General features: G+C 55.7%; 12 protein-coding genes across 12 annotated transcripts; 7 read left to right on the top strand and 5 right to left on the bottom strand.

Annotated features, from left to right (window-relative positions):
* Positions 1-71: 71 nt before the first annotated feature.
* Positions 72-1,356, top strand: DL89DRAFT_256596 (uncharacterized protein; the record flags this gene model as incomplete). The annotated part of the gene is made up of 3 exons (XM_040885459.1): positions 72-176; positions 303-394; positions 648-1,356. The coding sequence occupies 3 exons, from the start codon at positions 72-74 to the stop codon at positions 1,354-1,356; spliced, it is 906 nt and encodes a 301-aa protein (XP_040745126.1).
* Positions 1,357-1,482: 126 nt separating this feature from the next.
* On the top strand, positions 1,483-2,037 carry DL89DRAFT_256595 (uncharacterized protein; the record flags this gene model as incomplete). Its single annotated transcript, XM_040885458.1, has 1 exon — positions 1,483-2,037. The coding sequence occupies one exon, from the start codon at positions 1,483-1,485 to the stop codon at positions 2,035-2,037; it is 555 nt and encodes a 184-aa protein (XP_040745125.1).
* A 2,000-nt stretch (positions 2,038-4,037) lies between these two features.
* On the top strand, positions 4,038-5,581 carry DL89DRAFT_266607 (uncharacterized protein). The gene is made up of 2 exons (XM_040887135.1): positions 4,038-4,719; positions 4,963-5,581. Exons 1-2 carry the CDS (start codon positions 4,084-4,086, stop codon positions 5,521-5,523), a joined length of 1,197 nt encoding a protein of 398 aa, XP_040745124.1. The 5' UTR covers positions 4,038-4,083; the 3' UTR covers positions 5,524-5,581.
* Positions 5,582-5,809: 228 nt separating this feature from the next.
* On the bottom strand, positions 5,810-7,663 carry DL89DRAFT_292059 (uncharacterized protein; the record flags this gene model as incomplete). Its single annotated transcript, XM_040890254.1, has 1 exon — positions 5,810-7,663. The coding sequence occupies one exon, from the start codon at positions 7,661-7,663 to the stop codon at positions 5,810-5,812; it is 1,854 nt and encodes a 617-aa protein (XP_040745123.1).
* Positions 7,664-8,035: 372 nt separating this feature from the next.
* Positions 8,036-9,545, bottom strand: DL89DRAFT_266606 (uncharacterized protein). The gene is made up of 2 exons (XM_040887134.1): positions 9,337-9,545; positions 8,036-9,236 (listed from the first exon to the last, which is right to left on the bottom strand). Exons 1-2 carry the CDS (start codon positions 9,437-9,439, stop codon positions 8,077-8,079), a joined length of 1,263 nt encoding a protein of 420 aa, XP_040745122.1. The 5' UTR covers positions 9,440-9,545; the 3' UTR covers positions 8,036-8,076.
* Positions 9,546-11,147: 1,602 nt separating this feature from the next.
* Positions 11,148-13,040, bottom strand: DL89DRAFT_266605 (2-hydroxyphytanoyl-CoA lyase). The gene has a single exon (XM_040887133.1). It carries the CDS (start codon positions 12,886-12,888, stop codon positions 11,230-11,232), a length of 1,659 nt encoding a protein of 552 aa, XP_040745121.1. The 5' UTR covers positions 12,889-13,040; the 3' UTR covers positions 11,148-11,229.
* Positions 13,041-15,407: 2,367 nt separating this feature from the next.
* Positions 15,408-16,100, top strand: DL89DRAFT_266601 (uncharacterized protein). The gene has a single exon (XM_040887132.1). It carries the CDS (start codon positions 15,440-15,442, stop codon positions 15,734-15,736), a length of 297 nt encoding a protein of 98 aa, XP_040745120.1. The 5' UTR covers positions 15,408-15,439; the 3' UTR covers positions 15,737-16,100.
* A 65-nt stretch (positions 16,101-16,165) lies between these two features.
* On the bottom strand, positions 16,166-18,508 carry DL89DRAFT_292055 (DAO-domain-containing protein; the record flags this gene model as incomplete). Its single annotated transcript, XM_040890253.1, has 3 exons — positions 16,166-16,807; positions 16,855-16,971; positions 17,021-18,508. 3 exons carry the CDS (start codon positions 18,506-18,508, stop codon positions 16,166-16,168), a joined length of 2,247 nt encoding a protein of 748 aa, XP_040745119.1.
* A 1,242-nt stretch (positions 18,509-19,750) lies between these two features.
* Positions 19,751-20,176, top strand: DL89DRAFT_222209 (mitochondrial import inner membrane translocase, subunit Tim17/22; the record flags this gene model as incomplete). Its single annotated transcript, XM_040884578.1, has 1 exon — positions 19,751-20,176. The coding sequence occupies one exon, from the start codon at positions 19,751-19,753 to the stop codon at positions 20,174-20,176; it is 426 nt and encodes a 141-aa protein (XP_040745118.1).
* A 298-nt stretch (positions 20,177-20,474) lies between these two features.
* DL89DRAFT_266598 (uncharacterized protein) lies at positions 20,475-24,906 on the top strand. Its single transcript, XM_040887131.1, has 6 exons — positions 20,475-20,624; positions 20,862-21,081; positions 21,393-23,185; positions 23,292-23,377; positions 23,448-24,051; positions 24,228-24,906. The coding sequence occupies exons 1-6, from the start codon at positions 20,607-20,609 to the stop codon at positions 24,783-24,785; spliced, it is 3,279 nt and encodes a 1,092-aa protein (XP_040745117.1). The 5' UTR covers positions 20,475-20,606; the 3' UTR covers positions 24,786-24,906.
* On the bottom strand, positions 24,742-25,964 carry DL89DRAFT_129452 (terpenoid cyclases/Protein prenyltransferase). The gene has a single exon (XM_040883307.1). It carries the CDS (start codon positions 25,923-25,925, stop codon positions 24,831-24,833), a length of 1,095 nt encoding a protein of 364 aa, XP_040745116.1. The 5' UTR covers positions 25,926-25,964; the 3' UTR covers positions 24,742-24,830.
* A 298-nt stretch (positions 25,965-26,262) lies between these two features.
* DL89DRAFT_266596 (uncharacterized protein) lies at positions 26,263-26,702 on the top strand (the record flags this gene model as incomplete). Its single annotated transcript, XM_040887130.1, has 3 exons — positions 26,263-26,323; positions 26,365-26,547; positions 26,575-26,702. The coding sequence occupies exons 1-3, from the start codon at positions 26,278-26,280 to the stop codon at positions 26,700-26,702; spliced, it is 357 nt and encodes a 118-aa protein (XP_040745115.1). The 5' UTR covers positions 26,263-26,277.
* Positions 26,703-27,016: the final 314 nt, after the last annotated feature.

The raw sequence follows: 27,016 nt of genomic DNA, 5'->3' as shown, positions 1-27,016 counted from the left end.
AACTGCTCTCTGGAAACACAATTTTTTATTCACGCCTTCATATCAACGACTCTGCACAAAAATCTCACGTAATGGTTGGCATGCCAGAGCCCGTACAGTCTCTCAAATGGCGCGGTCGCGACGTGGTCTTCGTGGACCCGCTTGACAACACTGCCAAGTACTGGTGGCCGGCAATGGTAAGCTTGGCAGATACCCTCCCCGGGCTGATGACTATCGCCCTCCCCTTGTTACATCTGTGCATTAGCACTCAGCATATCTCCCCTTCCCGGTCACATACCCTCTCAACCAACAATCCATTATAGATCGTTCCCACAGACGAAATTGACGCAAGCATGGGCTGCCTATCCCTGAGTGCCGCCGAATACCTGGTCAAGTACTTTGAAGACAACAAATAGTAAGTAAGAACAAATGCGCTTTTTCTCTCAAGCTGTCCAGGAGCAATTTTTGCTAAAAGCTAGGCTGGTGGTGGTTAGGAAGCCCAGAGCTTTCCCCCGTTCATTCGTCAGACCAATCCCCGGGAGGGGTGGATCGTGCCCCGACTTCTAGGTGTTACTTACCCACCCCTCCCTATTTGCAAAAAGTGATTATGCACTGTTTTTTTCCATGCGCGATTTCGCATACCTTTCTAAACCCAAAAAAACATGTAGTTCCACAGTTCGTGAGCAGGAGCTGCGGGTCTTCGATACCGCCCAGGCGCCGTTCACCGAATTTGCCTCGACGACGCCAGCGTTCCTGAAGGACCGAGCAATCAAAAGCGCCCTGTCGTATCTGAAGACCGGCCACGTGCATAGCAAATTCAAGTGGAAGCTCTGGCAAACAGGCACCGAAACCCTCCAGCTGCCATTCGCTTTATCGCCAGCCAAGACCCCGCCATCATCGCCGCACGCTGACTCCGACTCGGTCACGCTGGTATCGACCGGCAGCTGCTCGAGCGAGCCGCAGCTCATGCCCACCACGCCGCCAACCAAGGAGCCGTCGCCCTCAACCCCGGCCACTCCAGCCACGCCGGCCACGCCGGCCACGCCGGCCACGCCGGCCACACCGGAGCAGACCCCAAAGCCGGCGCGTACCGGCCGCCGCGGCCGCCCGCCGCTGTCTACCAAGCGCCAGATGCGTCGCCCGAGCCCCGTACCCGTTGACCTGCCGGTACTGGCTGACGACACACAGTCCCGCGAGGTCATGGATGAAATCAAGAAGGCCTTGGGTGAGCTGGAGAAAATGCAGCGCGAATTCCGTGCCTGCCGCGTGCTGGTGCGCAATGCTGCAAGGGACATCTGGGAGGGCAGTGGCAACGAGTGGCCGCCAAACTCGGGCGCTTCGACGCGCTTTGGTCATAAGCGCAGGAAAGTGCATTGAGTCTTTCTTTCGGAGAACAGCTTCTCTCTTTGTTTGCATGGAGGGCGCTTCACCTCCTGGCGAAAATTCTGATCCGCTGATTTTGTAATTATCCTATTTGACCATAATTTTACCCGCTTTCTCACCATGCCACTTGAGATGCTCCTTTGTGATCCCGGAAGTACTCCTTCGTACTCTGCATGTATCCAAACCACACATACTATTTTCGCCATGGCCAAGTCTAAGCAGGACAAGGAGAAGCAGCAGCAGGTCCAGGAGATCGAGGCACAGCTGCGCGCATCCGCCAATTCCGCCTCCACCTTGATCAGCTCCTGGCTCGGCGACTCCGACTCGGACTCCGATTCCACCGCCACACCCAAGGCCCGCGAAATCTTCCACGGCCGCCCAGCGCGCCTCGGTGTCGGCGCCAAATTCCTCTCGCACAAGGAAATGTTGGCCGCCCAGTCCGCTACCGGCATTCTGTCTGCCGAGGAACTCAAGCTCAAGCGCAAACTAACCAAAGGCCTGGTTAGTGAAAAACCAAATGAGCCCAAAAAGGTTGTGGAGGAGGAGGAGGAGGAGGAAAGTCGGTCAAGTATTGTAGCGAAGCCGAGTGATAGTACGCCAAAGCAGGTGCCCAAGAAGAAGCAGAAGCGCAGTGCGGCATTTTTGGATACACTGGTGAAGCGTAGGAAACGGTAGTTACGAAACAAGGTATTCCTTGGTAAAATCTGCACATTGTGAATAAAAGTAAGCGTAGACACGATCGATCGCAGAGAACCTAGCGTCCCGCGAAAAATTGAACTACTCGCCCATCGGCTGAATGGTCGCATCGGCGGCAGTGGCAGCGGAGTCGTCATCATGGCTCTTTAGCTCCTCTTTTTAGGGATTTGTTAACAAGAGGCTCTCTTTGAATGTAATTTACGTTATTAGGAAGGCTGTATTTATGATATTGCACCTTTCAGCATCCAAACATACGGGTCCTACATAGTATCCTGGCGCGCCTAGTTTACGATGGTGCCGGACCAGTTTGATGACATTACATATGTGCCATGCTAGTAATACACATGGACTGTTCAGAGTGGCCCATTTCGTTCGTACATCACGAGCATCACACACATGGCATACCATCAGACCGAAATGGTGCCTTGGCGAGCTAGATGCATCAATGTACAACGCAGCCCCCACACGCTTGGGTGGGGCAAAGTACATAACAGTCGACACAGCTATGCTACGCGAAATCTTATAGCTATAGGCACCGTGGTTACTCTAGTATCCACATATGATATAGATAAAGGTTTTCAATAAAAATCAATGAAATAATACTGTGTACAGATTACAACTGTGTTGAATGCAAGGTATACATCCCCAAGAATACAAAAACGGCCACATATGCAGCATACCTATGACCCATCTCTGCAACATACTTTGACACGCCAATCATGTGTTCCATGTGCTGCCGCGAAAATGACTAGACAAGATTCGTATCGCTTGCTGGCTATGTGCATGCATCAGGGGGCTCCCTGCCTGGCAATGGTAGCTTCAGTAGTCCAGGCTTGCTGAGGCCGAAACCAACGAGGGGGATGATTGCCAAAACTATATGGATTTTTAAGGTCGCAACTAGTTGACAAAAGAACAGGGGAATGAAGCACGAAAGTGCCTGGAGCTGGTGATGATTAATGGGAAAAAAAAGGACTTGGCTACAGGCGGTTTTTTGGTATGTAGCGTGAACTGGAAACGTTGGTGGCTGGATTTACGGGCAGAGATAACGTGTGGTCTTGGCTCTGTATTCTCATGCTGCGATTTTTCCTGTGCATGATCTTTATTAAATCTGCTTGTAATTACGTACATGCAACTGACGCCTACTTTCATCGTAGTGTGGCGGTAACCTGTTTTCTCAGTGCTTTTTGGTTTGCTGGCACTGGGTTTTGTGCATGTGGCTCAGACCCGCATGCCTGTTATTGCTCTGTGAAGCCCTCAGCAATAATGCCTTTCACCATTTTTCTGATATGCAATTTCTTGCCTGCAGGCTAAATTTGACGCTAATCACGTCAGTTGCGCTGTTCTCTATAAATAGCACCTGGGCTAGTACCTAATTGTTCGCTCGGGAAGCCGTGGGAGCACCCCCTGTCTGCTAGACCATCAGGAGAGGGAGCGAGCGAAACAGGCGCCAGATTCCTTACATTTGGTGATATAGTGTGTATCAGGGGACGGATATAGCAAGCTGAGCAATTCTCATGTTACTGTTCATTTTTCCTCACTGAATATAGGGACCGCCGTTTTTTTCGTAGAGTGGACCGTGGCAAGTGTCTCACTGTGAAGCACGTTTGGGCCACTCTCACTTGGCTGGTTTGTTTTTCTGTTTTCATAAACGGGCTGCAATTGTACGATTTCCACATCGACAATGAAACGGTAAAGTTTCAAATGGCTGTGTGTGTCCCGAAAACCTTGCGAGGCTTTAATACATATTGTCCTTTTTGCCCAAATTTGCTACATTGTATGATGAGCCCAAAAATGTTGCTTTCAGTATACAAGAAAAACATAGGGCCATGGTGCAAAGAAAAAACAACCTCCTCGCGCAACAAAACAGAAAACACACCAGCACACCTTCAACACCAGCTATATAACGAGCTCGAACTGCCTGGCATCAACATCCCACATAGTCTTTTAACGACAACATCTCCTTCACATCCCCCGACGCAAGCATTTCCCCTTCTTTCAATCGTTGACGATAGCAAATTATTTACGATGAAGACTACCGCAGCACTTATTGCTCTTGTCGCCCTTGCCTCGGTTGAGGGTGCCTATTACGAGGCCCGCCCGGCGCCTATCTTCCATGCTGTCGCGCCTATCCAGAGCGTTGCGCCAGTGCCAGCTGCCTATCAGGCAGTGCCGGCGCCCTACCAGGCGGTGCCGGCGCCCTACCATGAGCAGCCGGAGAACAAGCCGTATGCGGAGCACCCGCAGGGATATGAAGCGAAGCCAGTGCCTGCGCCTGCGCCTGCGCCTGAGCACATCCCGGAGAACAAGCCTGAGGAGCATCACGAGGAGAAGCCCAACTACGAGCAGCATCCCGCCCCAGCCCCGGCTCCTGCTCCTGCCCCCGCTCCTGCCCCCGCTCCAGCTCCGGTTCCCGAGAACAAGCCTGAGGAGCACCATGAGGAGAAGCCTGCCTATGAGGCTCATCCGGCTCCGGCCCCCGCTCCTGCCCCCGCCCCTGGAAACAAGCCTGAGGAGCATCACGAGGAGAAGCCCAACTATGAGCAGCATCCCGCCCCGGCCCCGGCTCCTGCCCCCGCCCCCGCCCCCGCTCCAGCTCCGGCTCCAGCTCCAGCTCCTGAGCACAAGCCTGAGGAGCATCATGAGGAGAAGCCTGCCTATGAGGTTCATCCGGCTCCTGCCCCTGCCCCTGCCCCTGCGCCTGGGAAACAAGCCTGAGGAGCACCACGAGGAGAAGCCCAACTACGAGCAGCACCCTGCTCCTGCTCCCGCTCCCGCTCCTGAGAACAAGCCTGAGCATGAGGGGAATGCCAAGTGCGCTCCCCCTGCCCCTGCCCCCGCATATGAGGCTAAGCCTGCTCCGGCTCCCGCTCCCGCTCCCGCTCCTGCACCCGCCCTGGAAACAAGCCGGAGGAGCACCATGAGAACAAGCCCGAGGAGCACCATGAGGAGAAGCCGGAAGAGCATCACGAGGAGAAGCCCAGCTACGAGCAGCATCCTGCGCCAGGTCCGGCTCCTGGAAACAAGCCCGAGGAGCACCATGAGAACAAGCCCGAGGAGAAGCCCGAGGAGCATCATGAGGAGCACCACGAGGAGAAGCCGGAAGAGCACCATGAGGAGAAGCCCAACTACGAGCAGCACCCTGCGCCAGGTCCGGCTCCTGGAAACAAGCCCGAGGAGCACCACGAGGAGAAGCCTGAGGAGCACCATGAGGAGCACCATGAGGAGCACCACGAGGAGAAGCCCGAGGAACATCATGAGGAGCATCACGAGGAGAAGCCGGAAGAGCACCATGAGGAGAAACCCAACTACGAGCAGCACCCTGCCCCGGCTCCGGCTCCGGCTCCTGGGAACAAGCCTGAGGAGCACCACGAGGAGAAGCCTGAAGAGCACCATGAGGAGAAGCCCAGCTACGAGCAGCACCCTGCCCCTGCCCCTGCCTACCAGGCTAACGCTCCTCACTACTAAACAGCAAAGCCTCTTTCAATTTAGACCAGTCTCCTGTACTGTTTTCCTTTCATCCTCAATATACCAAAATCTCCAAATTTTCAATATCCCCAATGTGTAGCATATTGAGTACCGATCAATACTTGTTTGACAATACTAAGCGTGTGGCACTCGCGTTGCAAGCTCAGCCAGTCAGTAAGGTTCTCCTGTCACATTATCGACTGTCTAAACCTTACTGACTAGCCGAGCTGGCATCGCGAGCACTGTAAGTCTAGTTTCAAAATTAAGGAGAACTAATGTGAATGTTTTAGAAATCGCTGTTGCTCGACATATCAGCCATGGCGCCAGCCTCGCTGAGCTCCGACTCCTGGTCCAGAGCAAACTGGTCCAGGGCATCCAGAATAGCCTGGATCTTGCGCACAATGGCCTTGCGCTTATGCCTTACAGTCTCATCACCAAAGCTCGGCACCTCATCAAGCTTCAGCAGCTGGCGCTCCAGCACTTCCTGATACTCGTGGAAGACAAAATTGGTCTTGTTGTGCGCCAATTTCAGGCTGCCATCCTTGTCGGCCACAAACGACAGCTGCGTGTTATGCAGGCGGCGGTTGTAGTCGATGCGCGCCTTGTCAACCTCCTTCTCAATGTCGCGAAGTGCGCGCAGAGACGCGACCACCTCCTGTGCCTGTCTCTTGCTGCGCTCACCCAGTATGTAGTCCTCAATTGTGCGCACAGCACGCCGCTGCTTGTCCTCCTCGGACTCGACGGGCTCGGCAATATCCTTCGATTGGCGTGTTTTGTGGTGGTGCCGACGGTGACGGCGACGGCGACGGCGGCGTGCGGCCTCGCAGTCAGGTTTGGCTGTAGCCTCCTGCATGTCGCACAACTGGCGCTTGCAGTTATCTAGCATGCGCGAGAACTCGCTGTCAGAGGGTTCATCCCCGTCGACCTGCATGGGCTCTGGGCTCTGCCGCTTCTTGGGCTCGACAACATGGGGGGCCTCCTTAGCTCTCTTTTCAGCTGGCTTTTGCGGCTCCTCTTCTGCTACTGGCCCGCCAACGTCCGATACATCGTCGCTGAATCCGAGCAGCGGGCTGATGGGCACGAAGATGTCGTCGTCCTCGAGGTTGTTGACGCGGTTGCGCAGGGTTGATGCCAGCGTCTTGTAATCGACGGGCTCCTCGACCTGCACTACACCGTCGTCGGGCTTTGCTGCTTTGAACTCGTCAACGGCATCAACCTTGATATCATCGTCGGTTGATTTTGCCTCATCTGCAGCGATCTCGCCCAGCCGGTCATGGACAACGCGCAGCACGCTGTCGAGCACGGAAGGGTTTGTCTCGCCGGGCTTGAGGAGCGGGAACGGCTGCTCAGCCTCTTCACCCTTGGCGTCGTTGGGAGATGCATCAGCCGTGGTAGGCTCTGGGCGGACACCCTCGACCGATTCGTGCTTCTGCGGATCAGGGCTCTGCGAAGGCGGCTTGGCGGCCATTGGCTCCTCCTTAGACTCGATACCGAAATATGCGTTCAGGAGATCGGCTAGAGCCGATTTCTGCGCACGCCTGCGCTCAAGGTCATCACGCGACTTTAGCTGGCTGTCCAGAATATGGTCGAAGAAGTGGAACGGCGGGTAGAAAGCCCCTTCGCCATCAGACGTGCTGGTCTGGCGCCTTTTGCGCTCCGCCAGTTCCGCCTTTTTCTGCTGCTCCAGCTGCCTCTGCTTTTCCTCCTCTTGCAGCCTCTCCAAATACGCCTGCCTTGCCTGCTGCGCGGCAATTCTTGCACGCTTCCTCCTCTCCAGCTCCAACCTATACTGGTACTCGCGCAATTCGCGTTCGCGCATCTCCTGGTCGTGCATCTGGCGTTCAAGCAGTTGCCGCTGCAGATGAGCGCGCGCTCGCTGCTGCTGCACGTAGTCCATGCGGGTCTGCATGGAGCGCAGGGAGGGTGAGGCAAAGGCTGAGCGCAGGTCCTGGAAGGCGTCGAAGGGGTAGTTGTCGCTCAGGTCGTCGTCGTTGCTCAGCCGGATGTACGGGTAGCCGGGGACGGCGCGCGAGGGCGGGATCGGCGGCGACGGGGGAGCGTCAAATCGCCGGGCCGGGCGCTGGGCACCGGCGGGCACAAGGCGGATGGGAGTGCCGGAATCATCCAAGAAGAACTGCATGTTGTGTGAAAATGTAACGAAAAAAGTAAAAGGCTGGCTATGTATGCCACTAGGGTTTGTTGCGGTTGTTGGAAATAATAAAGCAAATTTGGGATGCTAGGAGATCTGGGCTCTCGTCCAGGCCCAAGGGCTTATATGCCCGACTCGTCGCCCTGCCGCAGGTGACGTGAGACTGACAAATTCGAGGCTCGCGAAGAACACTGGCGGACTTTTGACAAATCAAGTATGGTCCACCAATCACAAGCCGCGCATGAGTCTACAGTTGTCTCGAGACTGGTGGAGACCTCTGGAAAAATGCGGTAGGATCTAGAAGCAGCCCGTGCCTTTGTCAGCTAGATAGGCCGTCCGGGCGGATTGTCATAACGAGATATGGCGTCTATTACCATGCTGTCACAAATGCTATGTAAGAACATTTACCTCCGGCGGCGGCTCCACAGGATGTTGAAAACCAGCGACGTGATCGACGCAATAATCGCCGGCCCAGCATACCGCAGGATCAGCTTGATCCATGCCACCACGCTTCTGCGGCTCTTGACCACAGTGCTGCCCGCATTCCGCTGCGACACAGCAACAGCCGGCGGCGCATTGCCCTTGCTGCTGATCTGCATGGCACTGTCGCTGTTGCTGGCCTTGGCTGGTTCAGTGATGCTGCGGATTAGCTGCGAGTCGAGCACCGGTGGCAGGATAGCGAGCTGTTTGTTGACCTTGGCCAGCGATCGGGGCATGGCCTGGGTGGCAATGAACTTGATCACGCTCTTTGGAATCCAGCCCTTCAGATCGCCGTCGGCCAGCTGTACAACCTTGCTCCAGTGCTCTCCTTGTAGTCCAAACCTATCCCGGTCCTGCTTGGATGCCAGCGTCACCAGCTGGCCGGCAATCGCTGCCTCCATGCGCACAATCCCGTCGGCCGTGCGCTCTGGGACACGGTCATCCACAATACTTTGTGTGGCATTCAGGTAGCCAAACTCGGGCTTCTCGCCAGCACCCACCGGAATTGACGCCAGATGAGCCACCAGCAGCGAGTCGCGCGCGGCCGTCGGCCACACGCCCTTCATCTTCAGATAGTGGATACTGTCGGCCCCATTCAGCTTCTCGACAACCCGCGTTGCCTCAGTCATCTCATCCCAGTCGGGACGCCGCAGGACGTCCGAGAGCAGGTCGAAGGCAGTGCCGGGCAGCGTGGGTGAGAAGAAGGTGATGCGGAAGCAGAAGGGCCGGTCCCGGTGGCCCTGCACCGTGATGTGGTACGGCGCGCCCTGTGACGCAAGCGTCTCCCACGGGCTGTCGCCGCCGGACTCGCCTTGTCTGGCCATGTCCATGAACGTCTTTTCGAGCTCGGCGCACTTTGCAATATATGGGTGCGACTTTCCACCAGCACGGGTCTTTGGCATGGTGACTATTGCTGCGTCAGTGGTAGCCTTTTCCTCTGCCTTCTTTGGCTTGTTTGCGACCTGAAACTTTTGCGTGAAATCCGGCTGCTCGCCAACAGTCCGAATAATGAACGGCAGCACCGAGAAAAACAGGCATTGAAACAATACGTAGTGCAGTCGATCCAGAGGATACTGCAGCGAATCTACAAAAAAGCGGATAAAAACAATGGGTGTGATGTTAGCGGCATAGAACATAGTCACTCTGCGCCCTCCAATGGTCAAAGCGTAGCCACGAAAACTTACACCGATTGAGCGTGGTGAGGAACGGAATAGGAAGCAGTAGCGACCCTGCCAGCGCAACTACTGCCCTGGTCTCAGAATGACCTGGCAGGGACTGCTGCTTCATGCTGTTCGCCATTAGTACAGAGTAGAGTAATGAAGGATAGAGTAGCTCAAGTGTAAAATAAAATTACAATAAAATACTGACGGAATCGACTGTTGGTGGAGAAAAGCTGGGAAGGAGAGGAAAGTGAATAAAGCGTCGGGGAGTTTCTTCGGTGACGGATTGAAGAGACATTTTCACATGTCCGGGGTTTAAACGGGGAGAGTTTGACAGAAATGAAGGAATGGAAAATTTAATGCTGGTCAGGTGCAAATTAGAGAGCATTGACGAAAATCAGGTCACGTGTAATACCACCTATGTGCATTGACTACCGATGCTGAGGGCAGTGGCAGCTTCGATTATTTTTATTTCGTGGCTGATTAGACAAGAGCGTTGAGGAATGAGAGCCGTGGTCAATATGAGTGCTGGATCTGTTGAACAGTAGCAGTGGGTAGAGCGGCGGTGGTGGTACAGGTGTTAAGAGTATAGTGCCAGCGGGAACATCGACGATATTTCTGCTTTATCATTCGTTTGGTAATTGAATTTGGAATACCTCACCCTCATGTATAGTTTGTTCTGTTGTTTACAGATATGCCATGGGACAGAGATGTATCTGTATCACACCATGATGCGATCTTACTGAAGCTAAACAAGATTCGGTTAGCTCCGCTGTACGGACTTGAGGATTCCACATATCACAGGTGTATCAATAGCGAGAAGAAGCAAGGTATGCCACCATTGACACTACCACACTGCGTGGGATCCCCACATCTGCTAAAAAGGGGTTTCCAAACAATGCCCAACTCTAGCAAGATTGCATTGAATTCTGGCAGAGGTGTAGTCGTATTCCGCGGCGTATCCACAAACCCACAGAGAAAACCGCACATGAGGACAAACGCTATTACAATTTTATCTAGTCTAATAGTGGAAAGGAAGAGAGGAAGAACTGTTCTCTACGAACCCGTCAAGGCAAGCCATAGTCCCATGTTGGGAGTGCAGCCGCGGTGAAAGCCCACTAAGTGTATCTATGGCGATATGTCAACAGCAAGACGAAGGTCAACGGTTGTATGGCGATTCCAGCCATTAGTGGGGATAGCTGGCACTTTCTTAGTGTGGCCATTGTGGCTGTCTGTCAGAACTAGGTTGTTGAATACTAGAATTACTCTGCTTGCAATGCAAGCTCGGCTGCTAGTCAGCATGGGTTGGCACGTCGATAAGTTGGCATAGGCGAATGTATGCACGCAGATGCTTAAGTGGATTTGCCTTGGCATCATAGGCATTAAGGACTGGTACCAGCTTATTGTAGATTGCAAGCATCGGTGAGGTGAGCACACTGAGATCAGGGTGCCTAGAGGCAACTACCTGGCGGAGCTTCTGTGCAGGTGTACAAATATTGCATGGCCGCTAGAAGAGCTATATGGCCTTATTCAATAGGTGCTCATAAATAAATATCCTAAGAGCGTTGCGCAGCCGGTGATGACCACCATGATGATGCTATGGAAGTTATCAGGCCGACCGACAATGAGAGCAGCTCTTGCGCTGAATCAATGGAGATATCTAGTGAAGACCTGTGACCACTACAATAACAACTTGTCACCCTGATTTCACCGATGAGGTCAGATGCCGCACAAGATCAAAAAGGAGTTTACGGAGCAAGTCACCCAAACTCGTGCTGAAGGTTAAAAGAGTTTTATCTTTTAACTAATAAAATGGTTCCAGAGGACGACTGGACACTTTTTAGACTATAAAATCTTATATATAGGTAAAGATGTGAAGAAGTAAAGATAAAGATAGTTTAGAGAAAAAAAAAAACTTTATTTGCCCATCCACGCAAACTGCAGCTTCTGGTAGCCGCCCGGGTTGATCAGGCAGTTAATCAGCGTCAGGCCATCCGACTCTAGCGCCTGCTCGACAGCCTTGCCCAGGTCCTCAGGCGTTTTGACCAGCACGCCCCTGGCGCCAACAGCCTCGGCAATCATCTCATAGCGCACATCGGGCGTCAGCGCCGTGCACGGCAGCAAGCCCTTCTTCTCGAGCTCGTCGTATTCGTCCTGGTCGAGGCCAAAATAGATGCCATTATTGTTGATCACAATGACAACCAGCGGCAGCCGCGAGCGCACGGCGGTCTCCAGCTCCATGGCGCTGAAGCCAAACGCCGAGTCGCCGACAATGGCCACCACGCGCTGCTCCGGGTAGTGCAATTGTGCGGCAATGGCGAAGCCCATGCCCACGCCCATGTTGGCAAAGGTCGCGCAGTCCAGGCGGCGCCGCGGCTCCTGGAAATCATACACGGTGCGGGCAATATCCATTGTGTTGGCGCCCTCGCTCACCAGGACCACGTCGCTGGGCAGCTTCTGCTTGATCTCGTAGAATGCCCGGTGGTACGTCATTGGCGACGCATCGCTATGGTACTTGGCCTCCTGCTTTTCGCCGTTGCGCCGCGTGGTCTCTGTCAGCGAACGAACAAACTCGCTAGATTCGGGATCAGCCACAAACGGCCCCTGCAGCGCATCAGTAAGTTGCTTGACTACTAGCGGCAGATGGCCCTGGAGTCCGACCTCAACTGGCACGTTGACACCCATCTCCTCGGGGCTAATGTCTACTTGGATGATTTTGGTGTTTTCGTTGAACCGCCGTCCGAAATGCAGGATCCAGTTCAGCCGTGCGCCCAGCAAAATCACAACATCGGCTCCCTTCAGGGCCAGGGAGCGCGCGCTAGACACATTCCTCGGGTGCGCATCTGGGACCACTCCCTTGCCCATGGGAGTCGGCAGGAATGGCGCCTGGTATTTGTCGACCAGAGCCCGGATCTCAGCCTCAGCACGCGCATATGCCGCGCCCTTGCCAACCACGATCAGCGGGCTCTTGGCCTCAGCCAGAATCTCCGCTGCCCTCTGCACATCCGCTGGATCAGCCTGTGCAAACGTCGGCGTAACCTGGCGCACACGCACCACAGCAGCCTCCTCAGCTGTGCCTTGGATGAAATCAGCAGGCAGATCAACATACGTAGCTGCCGGCCGTCCCGTGACCGCATACCGGAAAGCGCGCTCGACAGTCGACGGGATCTGAGCGATCGTGGGCGGGCGGGCCGAGTACTTTGTGTATGGCCGGCACATCTCCACCTGCAGGCACTCCTGGAAGGCACCGGCGCCCTCAAGCATCGTCTCGCAGGATCCGCCGATCAACACCAGCGGCCACGTGTTGACCTGCGAGTTGACAACGCCAGCCAGCGCATGCACAACACCCGGGCCCGACACGACTAGGCAGACGCCCGGCTTCTGGTTCAGGAAGCCCCAGGCGGAGGCTGCGTAGCTGCATGACTGCTCGTTGCGGAAGGCGATGAACCTTATGCCTTCGGCCTGGATGGCATCGGCCACTTCGACAACCGGAATTCCGACAATGCCAAACACCACCTCGACGCCCTGCTGCTTCAACGCCTTTGCCAGAACCTGCGCGCCGCTTAGTGAAGTCATTTGCTAGGAATTTGTGTGTATGAAGTAGTAACAATAGGCGCTTAAAACCGGGATGAGGGGGTGAGAAGAGGATAATGTGTCGAGTTTGCTGTGGAACCTGCTCGATAGAACAAGGCCGGCGCGCGCTTTTTATGCAGCCACCTGGGCTTATCTTACAACTCACGGGTTTAGCAAAAACGTCATGGCCAGTGGCGATGGCGCAAAAACGATGTGCGCGGTTGATACTTTTGCGGAATTCCCTCGCTGTGCCCATCCCTTCGACTTGCCAAGGCCTTCAGGGGCTTGCCAAGGAAGAGTATTAATGCACTGCGGATAGCATGAAAATCTGCGTCAGACGCTCTCTTTGCCGAATGCCGAGCTCAGATCTCGATCCTCCTCCCAATAGCAGCCCTCGGTAGTGGCACAATACCAGCCGTACCTCCAGCTGCGCCTGGCAACAGTGCTCCTGTGGATTGAACGCTGGATGCATCAGATAGCACTACTTTCATTCCCCACCATGCAATACATAGCATCTTCGTGGAATACATAATCAATGACGTACTTTTTGCCTCAGCGCATTATTGCGCAGATGGATCCCATTCAGGGTACATATATGGAGCCATGCTGGGAATGATCCGTGAGCAGCGTCCTCAGTGGCTCATAGTAGTCTGACACCATTAATAGTTGATGTCAGTCCCACTTCTCAGCATCGTCACCGCACTTGCCACTACCACTGATCGAGGCTCCGCCGGTGGTGTGGCATCCGACATACACATTGTCTTATTGGCCCGGCACAACCAGAGTCTGAGTGTGGCGGATAAGTGGTGGGAAATTGGCAAGGCCAGCATGTAATCAGGTTTTCATGCTGCACCACTGGTGCGAAGTGCATCCACAGTCGGAACGGCGACGTAAAAGACGCATCGAGGTGCATGATGCCAATCCAACCCGCGCCCGCCCCTGCTCTTGTCGGTTGTTGGAGTTGTTTCTGTCGTCTGACCTTGTGCCGAGCACGGAAGAGAGCATGGCATTCTTTATATGAGCAGCAAGAATGCTAGAAAAAGAAGTGGGCTGGTGTTCCGACCAACATGCAGCCGCATGGGCGACGAACAGAGAGTAGATAAGCAAGCGCATGTGCAGGCTTGTGGCTCAACCACCTCCCTTTTTTTTCCTCCCTACTCTTCACCTTGTTTCCAAAACTCCTTACTCTGTTTATCTCTTTCCTGAAACCTACCCTGTACATTTTCCCTCACTTGCATATGATGGAGCTTGACAGAATATCAACAGCGCACGACGATGATGACTGGGATGCAGCGACACTGGTGCCGGTGGCCAGACCCAGGCGTTCGCCTGCCACTCTGCGCGCGTTTGGAAACCGGCCGCTGCCATCGAGCCCCGAGGTGTACCGGAACATAAAAGGGTTCCGCGAGTTCTTACGGTGGCTCAAGGATTTGTCACGCGAGGCCAAGGCCGATACGGATATGTCAGGTAACCCTAGCCGACGTACAGTGTTTGGTTTTTTCCACCAGTGAAGAAGTTGGTGTTTATATGTATCAACAGAGTTGAGAACCTCAATATCTGTATATACCTTATCATGACAGACCGACATGTAGCCCTGGAAAAAAGAAGGGCCAATTTATGCTGCGGCATGGGACACCAACGCCATGCAGATATGACATCATCGATAATACATGGACACCACGAGACGTACCACATGTGTTCACAAATGTACTTTCCAAAGCAGGATGCAATACAAATGGCCTATAAGATTTAGGGTAGAAGAGCATACCTGTGCATATGCTAGCATTGATAGATCGCGAAAGACCCCACACACACAGCCAGGCCATGGAGGGCTGCGGCATGTTACCGCATTTCTTGCATTGGCTCAAGAGCCAGATATGGTTCCCCTGGTTTAGGCTGCTTGTTAATATGGAACAAGGTTAGGCGATGAGCTGCACAGGTTTCAATGAGCAGCCAGTCATTTCCCACTCAGCCTACTCTATTTCATTTTTTGCAATTCTTCATTTGTTCTCTTTTGTAAAATGATGCGCAGCAACAACAGCTGTGGGCGTATTCAGCCAGGGTCGCTTCGCAGGAGCGCTAGGCTAACCCAAAAACCAAAGCTGCCTGTACTCACGCAACGCATCTCCGTACCTGCTCAGTCTCCCAGCCTACCATCGACACGGGAGCCATCGGCTGACAAAAAATTGAAGTGGCTATCAACCATTATTAAAAAAGAGAGGAAAAGGGATGAATCTCTGGCAACGAGACTATCTGAAATGGCCACCTTTATGCCACTTTGGTTGGATACCAACGAAAGACAATAAACTCTTTGAAACAACTGAGTGCCTCCAGCAGCCTTGGAAATGAATATCCACGACATCAGCAGCATTACTAGTGATCGCCACTGATGATCACTCTGGCCAAAAGCAGAAAAGCACAGAGTGTTGTCGGGATACAGGATAGGGACGCCACACGCTTTTTCCTCTGTTCTTCACCTTATTACCAAAATTCCTTATTTTGCTTACCTCTTTTCCTGAAGCTGACCATGCAGGCTTTCCTTCATTCGCATACGATGAACCTTGAGAGAATATCAACAGCACACGATGATAGTGGCTGGGACACGGCGACACTGGCGTCTGTGGCGCCGATAGCGCCGGTGGTGCCAGTGGCCAGACCCAGGCGTTCGCCTGCCACTCTGCGCGCGTTTGGAAACCGGCCGCTGCCATCGAGCCCCGAGGTGTACCGAAACATTAAGGGGTTCCGTGGATTTTTGCGCTGGGTCAAGGATTTATCACGCGAGGCCAAGGCCGATACGGATATGACAGGTGAACCTGGCCGACGCCCCATGTTTCGTTTTTTCCAGCCGTGAGAAAGTCAGTGTTTAAATGTACCAACAGAGTTGAGGCCTCAATAACTGCATATATTGTCATGACAGACCGACATGCAGCCCTGGAAAACAGAAGGACCAGTTTATGCTATGGCATGGGACACCAAAGCTGTGCAGGCATGTCAATTTTGATAATGAGACACTACGAGCACCGCGCGTTGGCCTTCCTGAAGGTTTCGCAGTGAGCATAGATCTTGTGCGACAAGGAAACCAGGGCAGCAAGCTGTGGTTGGTGTGACCATGTCTCCGCCTCGATGTCTCCATTGACTCAGTGCTGGAGCTATTTTTGTTGTCAGTTGATATCACGTCGCCAGTAGGCACGCATCCCATCAATAGTCTAACCAAGTAGCTGTATAAATTGACGAAAATGAAACGAAGCTAATGAACGAAAAAAGAATAATCTCAATATGGTTAGACACCACCGCCGCTGCGGTGGGTCGGGATCTGGTTGAGCTTGAGCTCGCCAGTGGGAGCACGGCCCTTGGAGTTGATGGCCTCCTTGATCTGACCCAGCACGTCAAAGATCTGCTCAAACTCGATGGTGTTTGCCGGGCTCGAGTAATCGACGTTGGCAGCCCTCAGGTACTCGTCAATGTCGCCCTGGGGAAGCGGTACCTTGATTGAGTCAAACAGCGGCTTGATATCCTTGACCTCAATATGACCGTCGCCATGGACATCAAACTCAGCAAAGGCAGACAGGAAGGCACCAATCTCCTCGGCCGAGAACACGCCGCGACGATAGTACGAAGCGGCATCAAGGAAGTTCAAATCGCCAGTGGTCTTAATGTTCAGATAACCCTTCTTGTCGCTGGCGACGTTGGCAGGCTCGTCCAGGATCGAGTCAGGCAGACCCATGGTGGTCAGGTACTCGAGTGCCTTGCGGTGCTCAGCCTTCTTGCGCTTGTCGTCCCAGTGCAGCTCGCCAGCCATGATGTCAATGACCTTGGGCAGAGAGTCGCGGGCGGCCTGGGCATCGAGGAACGCAAGGCGCAGGCGGCGCGCAATCACGTCGACGGCAGACAGGGCGTACTCGTACTGTACGGCGTAGCGGACCTTCGGCGTCAATGAACGGGTAGAGCGGGATGCAGGCGGTTGCCGACAGACGGGTACTGCTCGCTGGTGCGGTCGGCCATGGCACAGACGGCCCAGGCGCGGTCACCGTAGTTGTGAGACAGATGCTTGGCGACTTCCAGGTCGACGCCAAAGTTCTGCACCAGCTTGATGAAACATGGTGTCGGACCAGGCGTGCGAGCCGATCAGACGGACTGACTCGGTCTGGCAGTCGCGCAGCGGCTGGAGCTTGAACGCGTCGATGGCCTGGTCGATGGTCTCCTTGGCCATCTCGCGGTATGTGGTCCACTTGCCACCGGCAATCGTGATCAGGCCAGAGTCGGAGGTGTGGATCATGTGGTTGCGCACCAGGTCCTTGGTGTTCTGGGCCTTGGGGTCACGCACCAGCGGGCGGATTCCCGACCATGCCGACAGGACATCGCCGCGGCGGATCTTGACGTCGGGCGACAGGAAGCGGCGGATCTCGGAAAGGATCCACTCGATCTCCTTCTCCGAGGGCTTCGGGTCGGCCTCGACATTGCACAGCGTGTCGGTAGTACCGGCAACGACGCCGCCCTCCCAGGGCAAAAAGAACACGACGCGACCGTCGGTGGTCGCCGGATCCAGCATGCCCATGTTCTTGGGGCTAAAGTACGACGGCAGCACCAGGTGCACACCGGAGCTGGGCGCGACAATGTCGGCCATCTGCGGCTCGTCCATCTTCAGAATGGCGTCAGAGAAGGGACCGGTGGCATTGATCACGCCCTTGGCCCGCACGGACCACTCCTCTCCGGTCTCATTGTCGCGCAGCATGGCGCCCTTGACGACCTCCTTCCCCTCCTCGTTGGGGCCCTTGATCAGCGATGTGACCTCGACATGGTTGGCAACCACGGCGCCGTGGGCGGCGGCAGTGACAGCCAGTGCGGCGTTCATGCGGGCATCGTTGTGCTGGCCGTCAAAGTACACCAGCGAGCCAACTAGGCCCTCGGAGCGAAGCATCGGGAAGCTCTCGAGGGTCTTGCCGCGGCCCATGATGTAGCTGGTCGAGATGCCCTGCTTGCCCGCCAGGAGATCGTACATCTTGCAGCCGATCCAGAAGTACGGCAGCTGCCACCATGTGTAGACCGGCAGCAGAATCGGCAGCTCGTGGCTCAGATACGGCGCAATGTTCAGGAACGTCTTGCGCTCGTGCAGGGCCTCGCGCACCATCTTCCACTGCTCATAGTCGAGCCCCATAATGGCCTTCTGCAGGTAACGCACGCCGCCATGCACCAGCTTGGTGGATTTGCTCGATGTGCCGGCTGCGAAATCGTCACGCTCGACCATGGCCACCTTCAGCCCACGTGTGGCTGCATCCAGGGTGCAGCCCGCACCCGTGGCTCCGCCGCCGATCACAAGCAGATCAAATTCCTTTTCGCTCGCTGTCTTGGTGTCGGTGCCGTCCCGCTGCAGGCCCTTGAGGTCGTTGATCATGTCCTGGCGCTTGGGCGGCGTCCAGAAGGCGTGTGGCCGCTTACCCGGCGGGGTCGGCGTCTGCAGGGGGTCGGCGTAGTTGATCAGGGATTGCGGATACAGGCTGGCGACCGTGGGTGTGCGGCCAGTCTTGCGCTGGTAGTACGCGTAGCCCGCGTACGCCACGCCGGCCGTCGCTGCAGTGGCGGCTCCGAACTTTGCTACTTGCCTTGCGGTGTGCTGGCGCCACATTGTGATTTGATGATGTGCCGCTGGGTGTGTAAAAAAGTAGATAAGGTACAGGTAGTGGTAAAAAAAGTATTGCTAGGAAGGCGAAGGAAGGGGAGGTGCGGTATGTGCTACTGCTGCCCTTTAAGCGGTTATCTACCCCGCGTACACTAGCGTCTTATAGGCGGTAGAGGTTGCGGCGGCGTGTGCATCCACGTGCGGATGGATTCACTTCTGCTGGCCCTCATCTGACTCTGACCGCAATTTTTTCCCCAGGCAAAGACTGCTGGGTGCTGCTCTGGCGGACATCTGAAAGCAGCCAGAATGAACAAGCAATCCGCCGTTTCTGCTCGTGTGTGCTGGGCTTATTATCGAATCAGAGTCCGCCCAAAGCCATCATCCGGCCACATCCTCTTGCGAGCAGAAGCAATCTCGGGCGATCTGTGCGCCGGTCGGTGGAGAGTTGGGGAGGGGGCGGCGGGGCGGTGTCAAGGGAAGCTACCCTTGGACTGGGGTTGGCCTAATGAACTCCGGACGGTTTAGCATGAGCTGTTTCGCTCCCCTTGTGTTTTTCACATGCGCCAGCCTATTCCATGACTGCTTGGTGGAGTCAATGGATGCTTTTGGCACCATTCGCACTCAACACAGTGTATCTTTGTGCCGAAAGAGATAGGGCGACAGTACATGTACCACCCACTGTCAGGTGAGCTATGTCCATTTGGTCTGTGTGTAGTGGTTGGTCTGCGCGCAGAGAGCAGCAGGGTAATGGTTTTTATCTTGGGCAGCAGCCCAGCTCGCTCGATCCTCGATTCCCGGACATGAGCTTGCCTCCGAACCGCCTTTCTGTCCCTCTTTATCCCCAACGGCAGTGGCGAGCGGTTCTGCAAAGGCAGGTGCGCATCTTCCCAGCCGGAGCGCGCGTGGATCAAGGATGCTGTCATATGCGATGCTCGGAACGAGCGACAATAGCAGGATCGTCGCTGGCTTCATGTGGATAAATCGATTGCGATCTGGCACACGATAAAAAGCGATGATCATGATCATCGATCTCGTAATCCATCACCCGATCGGTGGGTTAGTAAAAAGGCACACTCGGATCCTTGCCAATATGCTTTTTTTTTTGTTACTGTGAGCATATCTCGCAGCGATCCGCTTTTAGTTTTTCGGCGCGCTTGGCTCATTGCTTTTCAAGACAGCTCCTCTGTACCGTTCCCTTCATACACCCTAATTCGCACAATGGACAACCCCTTCACACGGACACCGTCAATGGACGAGCGGGCGGCGGCGGCCAAGGTAACCGATTCGTGTGCATTCAAAGCCGGGTTCAGCGGTATCGCCGGTTTCGGTATCGGAGCGGTGTTCGGGCTGGTTCTGTCTGGAATCGAGTTCTCGTCGCCAGTAGACACATCGGCAACAACAAAACAGCAGATCAAACAGGTGTTCAAGGACATGGGTGCCAAGAGCTACTCGTCAGCCAAGAACTTTGCAGTAATGGCCGCCATCTACTCGGGGTCCGAGTGCATGATCGAGAGCTACCGGGCGCGCAACGACATCTACAACAGCATTGCGGCTGGATGCGTGACGGGCGGCACGCTGGCAGCCAGGACGGGTCCGAAGGGCATGGCGGCTGGATGCGCGGGCTTTGCGGCCTTCTCGGCAGCAATCGACTGGTATATGCATAAGGATGACTAGTTTGTAGTACTTTTAAAAAGCGAATTTTATACATAGACCGTCTTATTTTCTGTGCTTTAACATGTCTTTCTAGAACACCGTTTGAGGATTCGCCAGGCAAGCACCGTGCTCAAGAGTGGCATTTGCGAAGGCAAAGGTCTGGACAGGCGCCCAGCTATTGGCTCTGGCAGCAGGCGCGAAAAAGGCGAGGGTGTGTGTAACGAATCTGGAAAAAAAGACTGCAGGATGATACCATCACTTTGAGAATTTTATTGCGCTTTCTGACGTGCAGCAAGCATCGATTTTCTCAAAACAACATCCTCTTTCCAGCTCGCTTTTAAATTTCCCGTTTTTTTTAGTTCAAGCTTGTTTCCTCTTTGTTTCCACTTTCCTTCAATACTTGTTACTCCACCCAAAGGGAATAGCCACTACGACCATGCAGGCGTCCAGTATGTCAGGCCACGCTGGGGTAAGTTTCGCGCGCCGACTTTTTCAAAACCAGACACCTCTTTGCTGCGAAGTTATTACGCAGACTGGCTGCAATCTGCTGGCCCCCGACAGCCTGGGTGCGCAGAAGGATGCTGTTCTCCCTCCCCGCGCCTGTGGGCAGACAGAATGGCCTTCCATACTTGCAGAGGAGTGCCAGCTTGACAGGGTGTGAATTCATGAGGCCATCTCTCTCTGGCGCAATTCGCGTTTGCTGTAGGACCTGGACACCGCTATCAGCCAGACACAGGAGAAGCTGCAGAAGGAGAAGAACATGCTGACCAAGACCAAGCAGCTCATGTCGCAGCTGGCGAATCCGGCAGTGCGGGCGAACGCCGAGACCATGATAATGGATGCCGAGCGGCGTGTCAGCTTCCTTCAGGCCGAGCTCGACCGTCTCATTCAGAAGAAGCAGAACCGCAGCAACCTCCACGCCGCAGGTAACGTATTCAGACTGGGCCCTGTGGGGGAGCTTTTGCGCTTTTTGACAGCTGAAGAGCCAGCGAGCAGAGGGGACAAGTTCCGCATGCTCATGGCCCGGTCCCATGTGAACATGGACTATTGTCACAGTGACATGTGGCCTCGTCACTCTTTGGAAAAATGCGAGCAGTGTGAAAGGGGCGAGCTCAGGCATGCTCTTTCCTCCCCCCCCTCTCGTTTCGGAGAGAGCAGCAATCGCCTGCTCTGCACGAAGCGGCTCAATATGCATGAGGTATCATTGTAACTGACGTTTTGTCTGCGAGCATTGTAGGCGGCGGATCGGCAGACGGCGACCTTTCACCGGGCGGGTCGGTGGCCCGCAGCTCGTCAAGCGGGCGGCCGCAGTCGATGATTCAGACGCGGCTGGACCTGCGCAAGACATCGACGCTGTCTATCCAAAAGATCTCGCTCAAGGTGCACGAGATTGCCTACAAGCTCGAGGTCGAGCGCAAGATTCGCGACAACGCAAACCGGATCCGGGCTCTGTACAGCGATGATTACCGGCGCGGCAGCAAGGGCAAGATTGCCCAGATTGTCGACACGGAGAAGATGCTGCGCGAAGCCGAGGACCGCATCCGGCTGCTCGAGTACTCTCTCAAGATGTACCAGTCGCTGTACGTTGACTACATCGATGACGACAACGACACCCTGAACGAGGACGATCAAGGTGGTCTCATCCACCAGCCTGCGATCCGGCGTCCGATTACGGGCAAGCTGCAGCTTCGCATTAACCGCGCTATGTACGTGAAGCGCGCGCCAATCCGCACAGGCGATACCCGCATTGCGCAGCAGTTCATTGTAGTCAAGGTCGATGGCAAGAACCGCGGCATGACGCCTATTGTGCGCGAAGGTGTGTTCAACCACTACTTTGAAGTCGACGTCAAGAAGGCATCCGAGGTCGAGCTGTCCATCTTTGAGCGTGGCGACCAGGACTATCTGGTTGGTCTGCTGTGGATCCGTCTGTCTGATATCTACGAGGATATCCGCAAGCGCGAGATCATTGCCGAGTCGTCCGAGGGCTGGGCGACTGCCGACCAGGTGGCCCGTGGCGCGGGCAGTGCGCCTGGCGCCAGTCCCGGCGGGGCTCCATACGGGCAGATGCAGCAGGGCGGCGGCTACCCCCAAATGCCGCACCAGCAGCAGTTCCCTGGCGCCTCGCCTGGCATGCCTGGCAGCCACGCCGGGCCGGGAGTCCTGAGCAACTGGGATGTCGAGTCGCAGGGCCAGATTGAGCTGTGGGTCAACTTTATCAAGGAGACCCCCAAGCGCCGCCAGCAGTCGAGGCTTGGGCGCAAGGCAGCCGTGCGCAAGCGCCGTGGCCCCTGCACGGAGATGTGCGGGCACCACTTCTACCCGCTGCATACATACACGATCATGAAGTGCGCAGTGTGCAGCGAGCACATTGTCAACGACGTTGGGCAGCAGTGCGACGACTGCCAGCTGTTTGTCCACGAAAAGTGTGTGCCGCGTGTGGTCACGCACTGTCTGTCGGGGCCTGTGCCTGGCGAGGAGGATCCCACTGAAATCATCAAGCACCGGATCCCGCATCGCTGGGAGCAGACGACCAACATTGGCGCCAACTGGTGCTGTCACTGCGGTATGATGCTGACCATTGGCCGCCGTGCGCTCAAGTGCGGCGAGTGTAGCCAGACGTGTCACTCGGGGTGCATGGCCTGTGTGCCGCATTTCTGTGGTCTCGACATGATGCGGGCCAGCGAGATGGTGCAGGAGGTCAAGCGGATGAAGGGCAAGGCTGTGGCCAAGCCCAAGCTGGTTGCCAAGCGCGACACCATTGCAAAGAAGGCCCATGATGCCGAGTCGGTGGATGCGCTGACGGGCAGGCTGGCGCAGATGCAGGGCCCGTCGGCCAATGTGCCGCCAGTGCCTGCTCTCCCGCAGCAGCACCAGCACCAGCACCAGCACCAGCAGCCGGGCAGCCAGGGTCCTCGCCCGGCGCAGCTCAATATTGCGCAGCCGAGCCATCAGCGGGCTGGATCCAGCGAGTTCATCCCGATCAAGTCGCCGACGAAGCCGTCGTACTTTGGCAACCAGCAGCCGCCACCAGTGCCGCCCAAGCAGCCCAGTGGTCCGGCTGCTCAGGCGCCGAGCTACTACCAGCAGCAGATGCAGCAGATGAATATTTCGCAGCAGTATCATCACCAGCACCCAGGCTAGCAACCCTGGGTCTCCTCAGCAGCAGCAGCAGCAGCAGCAGCAGATGCTGCAGCAGCAACAGCACCAGCAGCGTATGTCACAGTACCAGCAGCAGCTGGATCAGCATGGCAGCCAGCGCTACCAGCAGCCGATCCCGCAGCCTCAGCAACAGGCAGCAGCAGCAGCTAGACATGCAGCAGCGGATGAAGCAGCAGCAGATGCAGCAGATGCAGCAGCAACAGCAGCGCATTCCCCAGTACCAGCAGCCGATTTCGCAGCAGCCGCAGCAGCCCCAGGGCCGCCAGAACATGTATGATATGCAAGGCGCGGTCCCGCCGGCGCTCCAGGCTCGTCCTCAAGCCCAGCCCCCAGTCCAGCGCGCTGACATCTCCAGCGACGAGAAGCAGCAGATCCGCATGGCCATGCAGAAGCAGCCGGCGCCCAAGCAGGCGCAGCAGGCCGAGCAGCAGGCGGTGCAGCGCCCGGTGGGCATCAGCGACTTCTCGCTGCTGAAGGTGCTTGGCAAGGGCAACTTTGGTAAGGTCATGCTGTCCGAGGAGAAGGCCACCGGCAAGCTGTATGCAATCAAGGTGCTCAAGAAGGAGTTTATTGTCGAGAACGACGAGTTTGAGAGCACCCGCTCCGAGAAGCGTGTGCTGCTGATTGCCAACAAGGAGCGGCACCCGTTCCTGATCGGGCTGCACTCGTGCTTCCAGACGCCGAACCAGATCTTCTTCACCATGGAGTACATCTCGGGAGGAGACCTGATGATGCACGTGCAGAAGCTGGGCAGCTTCGGCGAGCGCCGGGCCAAGTTCTTTGCGTGCGAGATCCTGCTTGCGCTGGCGTACTTCCACCAGGCAAACATCATCTACCGCGACCTGAAGCTCGACAACATCATGCTGGACCACGAGGGCCACATCAAGATTGCCGACTACGGGACTTGTGCAAGGAGAACATGGGCTACGGGCAGACCACAATGACCTTCTGCGGCACCCCCGAGTTCATGGCGCCCGAGATTGTGCTGGAGCAGCGCTACGGCCGCGCGGTCGACTGGTGGGCGTTTGGGGTGCTGATCTACGAGATGATTCTGGGCACGTCGCCGTTCCACGGCGAGGACGAGGAGGAGATCTTTGACTCGATTCTCGAAGACGAGATCCTGTATCCGGTCAAGATGTCGCGCGACTCGGTGTTCATCTGCCAGGCGCTGCTGGAGAAGGAGCCGTCGAAGCGCCTGGGCTCGGGCCCGACCGACGCCGAGGAGATCAAGAAGCACTCGTTCTTCAAGGGCGTCAACTGGGACGACGTGCTGAACAAGCGCATTGCGCCGCTGTATGTACCTGATATCCGCAACCGCTACGATACCTCCAACTTTGACCCCGAGTTCACCAGCGAGAAGCCCGGCCTGTCGCCGTCCAACACCATCATCAAGGGCGACGACCAGAAGGAGTTCTCCGACTTTGACTATGTCTCGCCGTGGGCGGGCAAGGCCGAGAAGTGGACTCGCTAATAAGCTGCCCGCTGCCTCTGGCGGGGGGTTCCAGCCGCCTATTTCCTATGTTCTTTTCTTCCTTCCTCTTGCCCTTGCTTTTTCCGTTCTAAACTTTTTATTAATAACTCTTGCAGAATCACTCGATCGTGAACCAGCATCATTGCTTCCACTCGACGGGCAGGCGGCCCCTCCATGTAATCGTAGCCCCATGCGCTCAATGACCTTGACTGGCATGCAGTACACAGGGTCCACATCCTCGAGTCCATATCCCTGGAACCCAATCAGCGACAGACCGGCAATGCCAAAGCACGTGTGGTAGACGTCGGCGACGTCGCCCGGGCGGTCGGCAATCCCGCCGTTATCGGGGTCCTGCGCCGACAGAATAAACTCAGGCAAGCCTGTCCTTGTCGATCCAGTCCACCCTGCCCAGGATCTTGAGCGACGACATCGGCCCACCACGAGTAGCAGACGTCCTCGAGCTTCTGCGGGCGGCCGTTCAGCCCGCCACACTTCAGCTGGCGCTCGGCCAGCCACTTTGACAGTCCTCTCCCTATCAACCACATCCAGCCGGCCAGCAATGGCCAGGCACGCCAGCGACGTGAACACCTGGGCCGCATGCGACTCGCCGCCGGGCCCACTGCCAAACCCGCCGTCGTAGTTCATCGACCTGCTCACGTACTCGACAATCGGCCCCACCTTTATCCTGTCCACGGCATTGGAAGAAGCTGAGGATTGCCAGCGAGATGAACGCGAACCGGGTGTCCTTCTCGCCCCATCCTGTCGCCGCTCACCTCCCCGGTCTCTTTGTCCTGCAGCCCAACAACGTAGTTGCACCACCTTGTCGGCGGAGATCTGGTCCAGCGCATCGTACATGGCCAGGATTTGCACTGCGCTCATTGTGTACAGAAGGTGCGAGTCGTGGCTGGTGTGGCCGCCGAAGCCCCCGTCGGCGTTCTGGCACGTCAGGACGTACGCGACCACTGCGTCCTTGTCGAAGGCTGGGGCGCGGCCCATTAGCTCCAGCGCTACCAGTCCCCAGTAGATGCCGCTGACGCGCAGGTGCTCGCTCATCCAGTACTCGAGGCTGTCTTGCTTTTTGTCTAGGCTCTGGATGTACTGCACATGCTTGTCGACTAGCAGAGTGCTGGTGTCTGTCATTGTATAGTTGGTGAAAAGAGGGTGGCTTGAAGAACAAAAGTGGAGTGATGACGTACGCGCTTTTTTCGCTGATGACTATGAATGCCATGCTTATTAGCGCAGCCACCTTCCATTGTGGGGATGGCGCTGGTCCCCGGAACTGGGATCACCGATCAAGGAACATTTCACGCTATTCTGGTGAACTAGCAGCAGCGCACTGCTTATTACATAGAACCGGAGTGCTTGTTTCATCATGCTGTTTTTCCTTTAGCAGCTGTATATGGCGATTTTATTATGTCTTTCCCAAGAGCCCTTGAAACAACAAACCTCACTAGGGATGAAGAGTCTGCATCAACTTCGCTCATTGACAACCATGTTCTGCCTGGACTTCCAGATTTCTGTCCTCGCTGCCAGTATTGGTGCTATATCCCTAATAGTGCTGCTGCAATATGAAATATAGGCTATCCTTGTGTTTGTTTGGCTTGCTACGGAGCTGAGCCGACGACTAGCGAGCCCAAACGATTCCGAATTGGCAGCCAGCAAGCGAGCTGCCATAGATACATCATACCTTTGACGCAGCCACCTATGCGGCGCGCCAAAGACTACAACTCTTCAACTCTGAGGAGCCTGGAGCAGGGCTCTCGTTGGACATTTGATTTACTATCCACAGAGTCGGCTGCCATGCTGACGCCAGGGACGGCTGCATCGGAGTATGCAACAGCATCCTCCCGCAGACCGTCGAACAAACACGTTTCACGCTATGATGATATGCATGGTCAAATGAAAAGGCTACCTTGAGAACATTTCCGAAATCATATCCTCGCGGCTGTTATCGCTGCCCTTCGAGCGCTTTCTCGCTGGCTCCTCCTCGTAAATGCTAGGCCGGAACAGCCCGCCCTTGCGGCGACGCTTGGAGCTCCCATGCTTTGTACCATCCTTGTGCTTCTTGTCCTTCCGGCTGTCGCGGCTGCTGCGGCTGTCGCGGCTGCTGCTGCGATGGTGGTGGCGATCACTGCGGCTCCTGTCTCTGCTCCGCTCCCTGCTTCTGTTCCGGCTGTGGCTCCGCCTCGGGCTCCTGCTACGGCCTCTCTGTGGCTTCCCTGGCTCCCTAC

Source organism: Linderina pennispora (assembly GCF_002104995.1).
Source record: "Linderina pennispora strain ATCC 12442 chromosome Unknown DL89scaffold_4, whole genome shotgun sequence".
NCBI lineage: Eukaryota > Fungi > Kickxellomycota > Kickxellomycetes > Kickxellales > Kickxellaceae > Linderina > Linderina pennispora.
The sequence above is the reverse complement of the archived record's forward strand: the minus strand, read 5'-3'. Positions and strand labels throughout refer to the sequence as shown.

What these genes read in the sequence shown, in the direction of transcription:
- DL89DRAFT_266607 (XM_040887135.1), top strand. Translation starts at nt 4,084, where the DNA reads ATGAAGACTACCGCAGCACTTATTGCTCTTGTCGCCCTTGCCTCGGTT. An exon ending in AGGAGAAGCCTGCCTATGAG is followed by an intron (nt 4,720 to 4,962) that starts GTTCATCCGGCT and finishes CCTGGAAACAAG; the next exon opens with CCGGAGGAGCACCATGAGAA.
- DL89DRAFT_266605 (XM_040887133.1), bottom strand. Translation starts at nt 12,888, where the DNA reads ATGACTTCACTAAGCGGCGCGCAGGTTCTGGCAAAGGCGTTGAAGCAG.
- DL89DRAFT_266606 (XM_040887134.1), bottom strand. Translation starts at nt 9,439, where the DNA reads ATGAAGCAGCAGTCCCTGCCAGGTCATTCTGAGACCAGGGCAGTAGTT. An exon ending in CCTCACCACGCTCAATCGGT is followed by an intron (nt 9,237 to 9,336) that starts GTAAGTTTTCGT and finishes GCTTTTTTGTAG; the next exon opens with ATTCGCTGCAGTATCCTCTG.
- DL89DRAFT_266601 (XM_040887132.1), top strand. Translation starts at nt 15,440, where the DNA reads ATGAACCTTGAGAGAATATCAACAGCACACGATGATAGTGGCTGGGAC.
- DL89DRAFT_129452 (XM_040883307.1), bottom strand. Translation starts at nt 25,925, where the DNA reads ATGACAGACACCAGCACTCTGCTAGTCGACAAGCATGTGCAGTACATC.
- DL89DRAFT_266598 (XM_040887131.1), top strand. An exon ending in CACCAGCAGCGTATGTCACA is followed by an intron (nt 23,378 to 23,447) that starts GTACCAGCAGCA and finishes CCTCAGCAACAG; the next exon opens with GCAGCAGCAGCAGCTAGACA. An exon ending in GAGGAGACCTGATGATGCAC is followed by an intron (nt 24,052 to 24,227) that starts GTGCAGAAGCTG and finishes GACTTGTGCAAG; the next exon opens with GAGAACATGGGCTACGGGCA.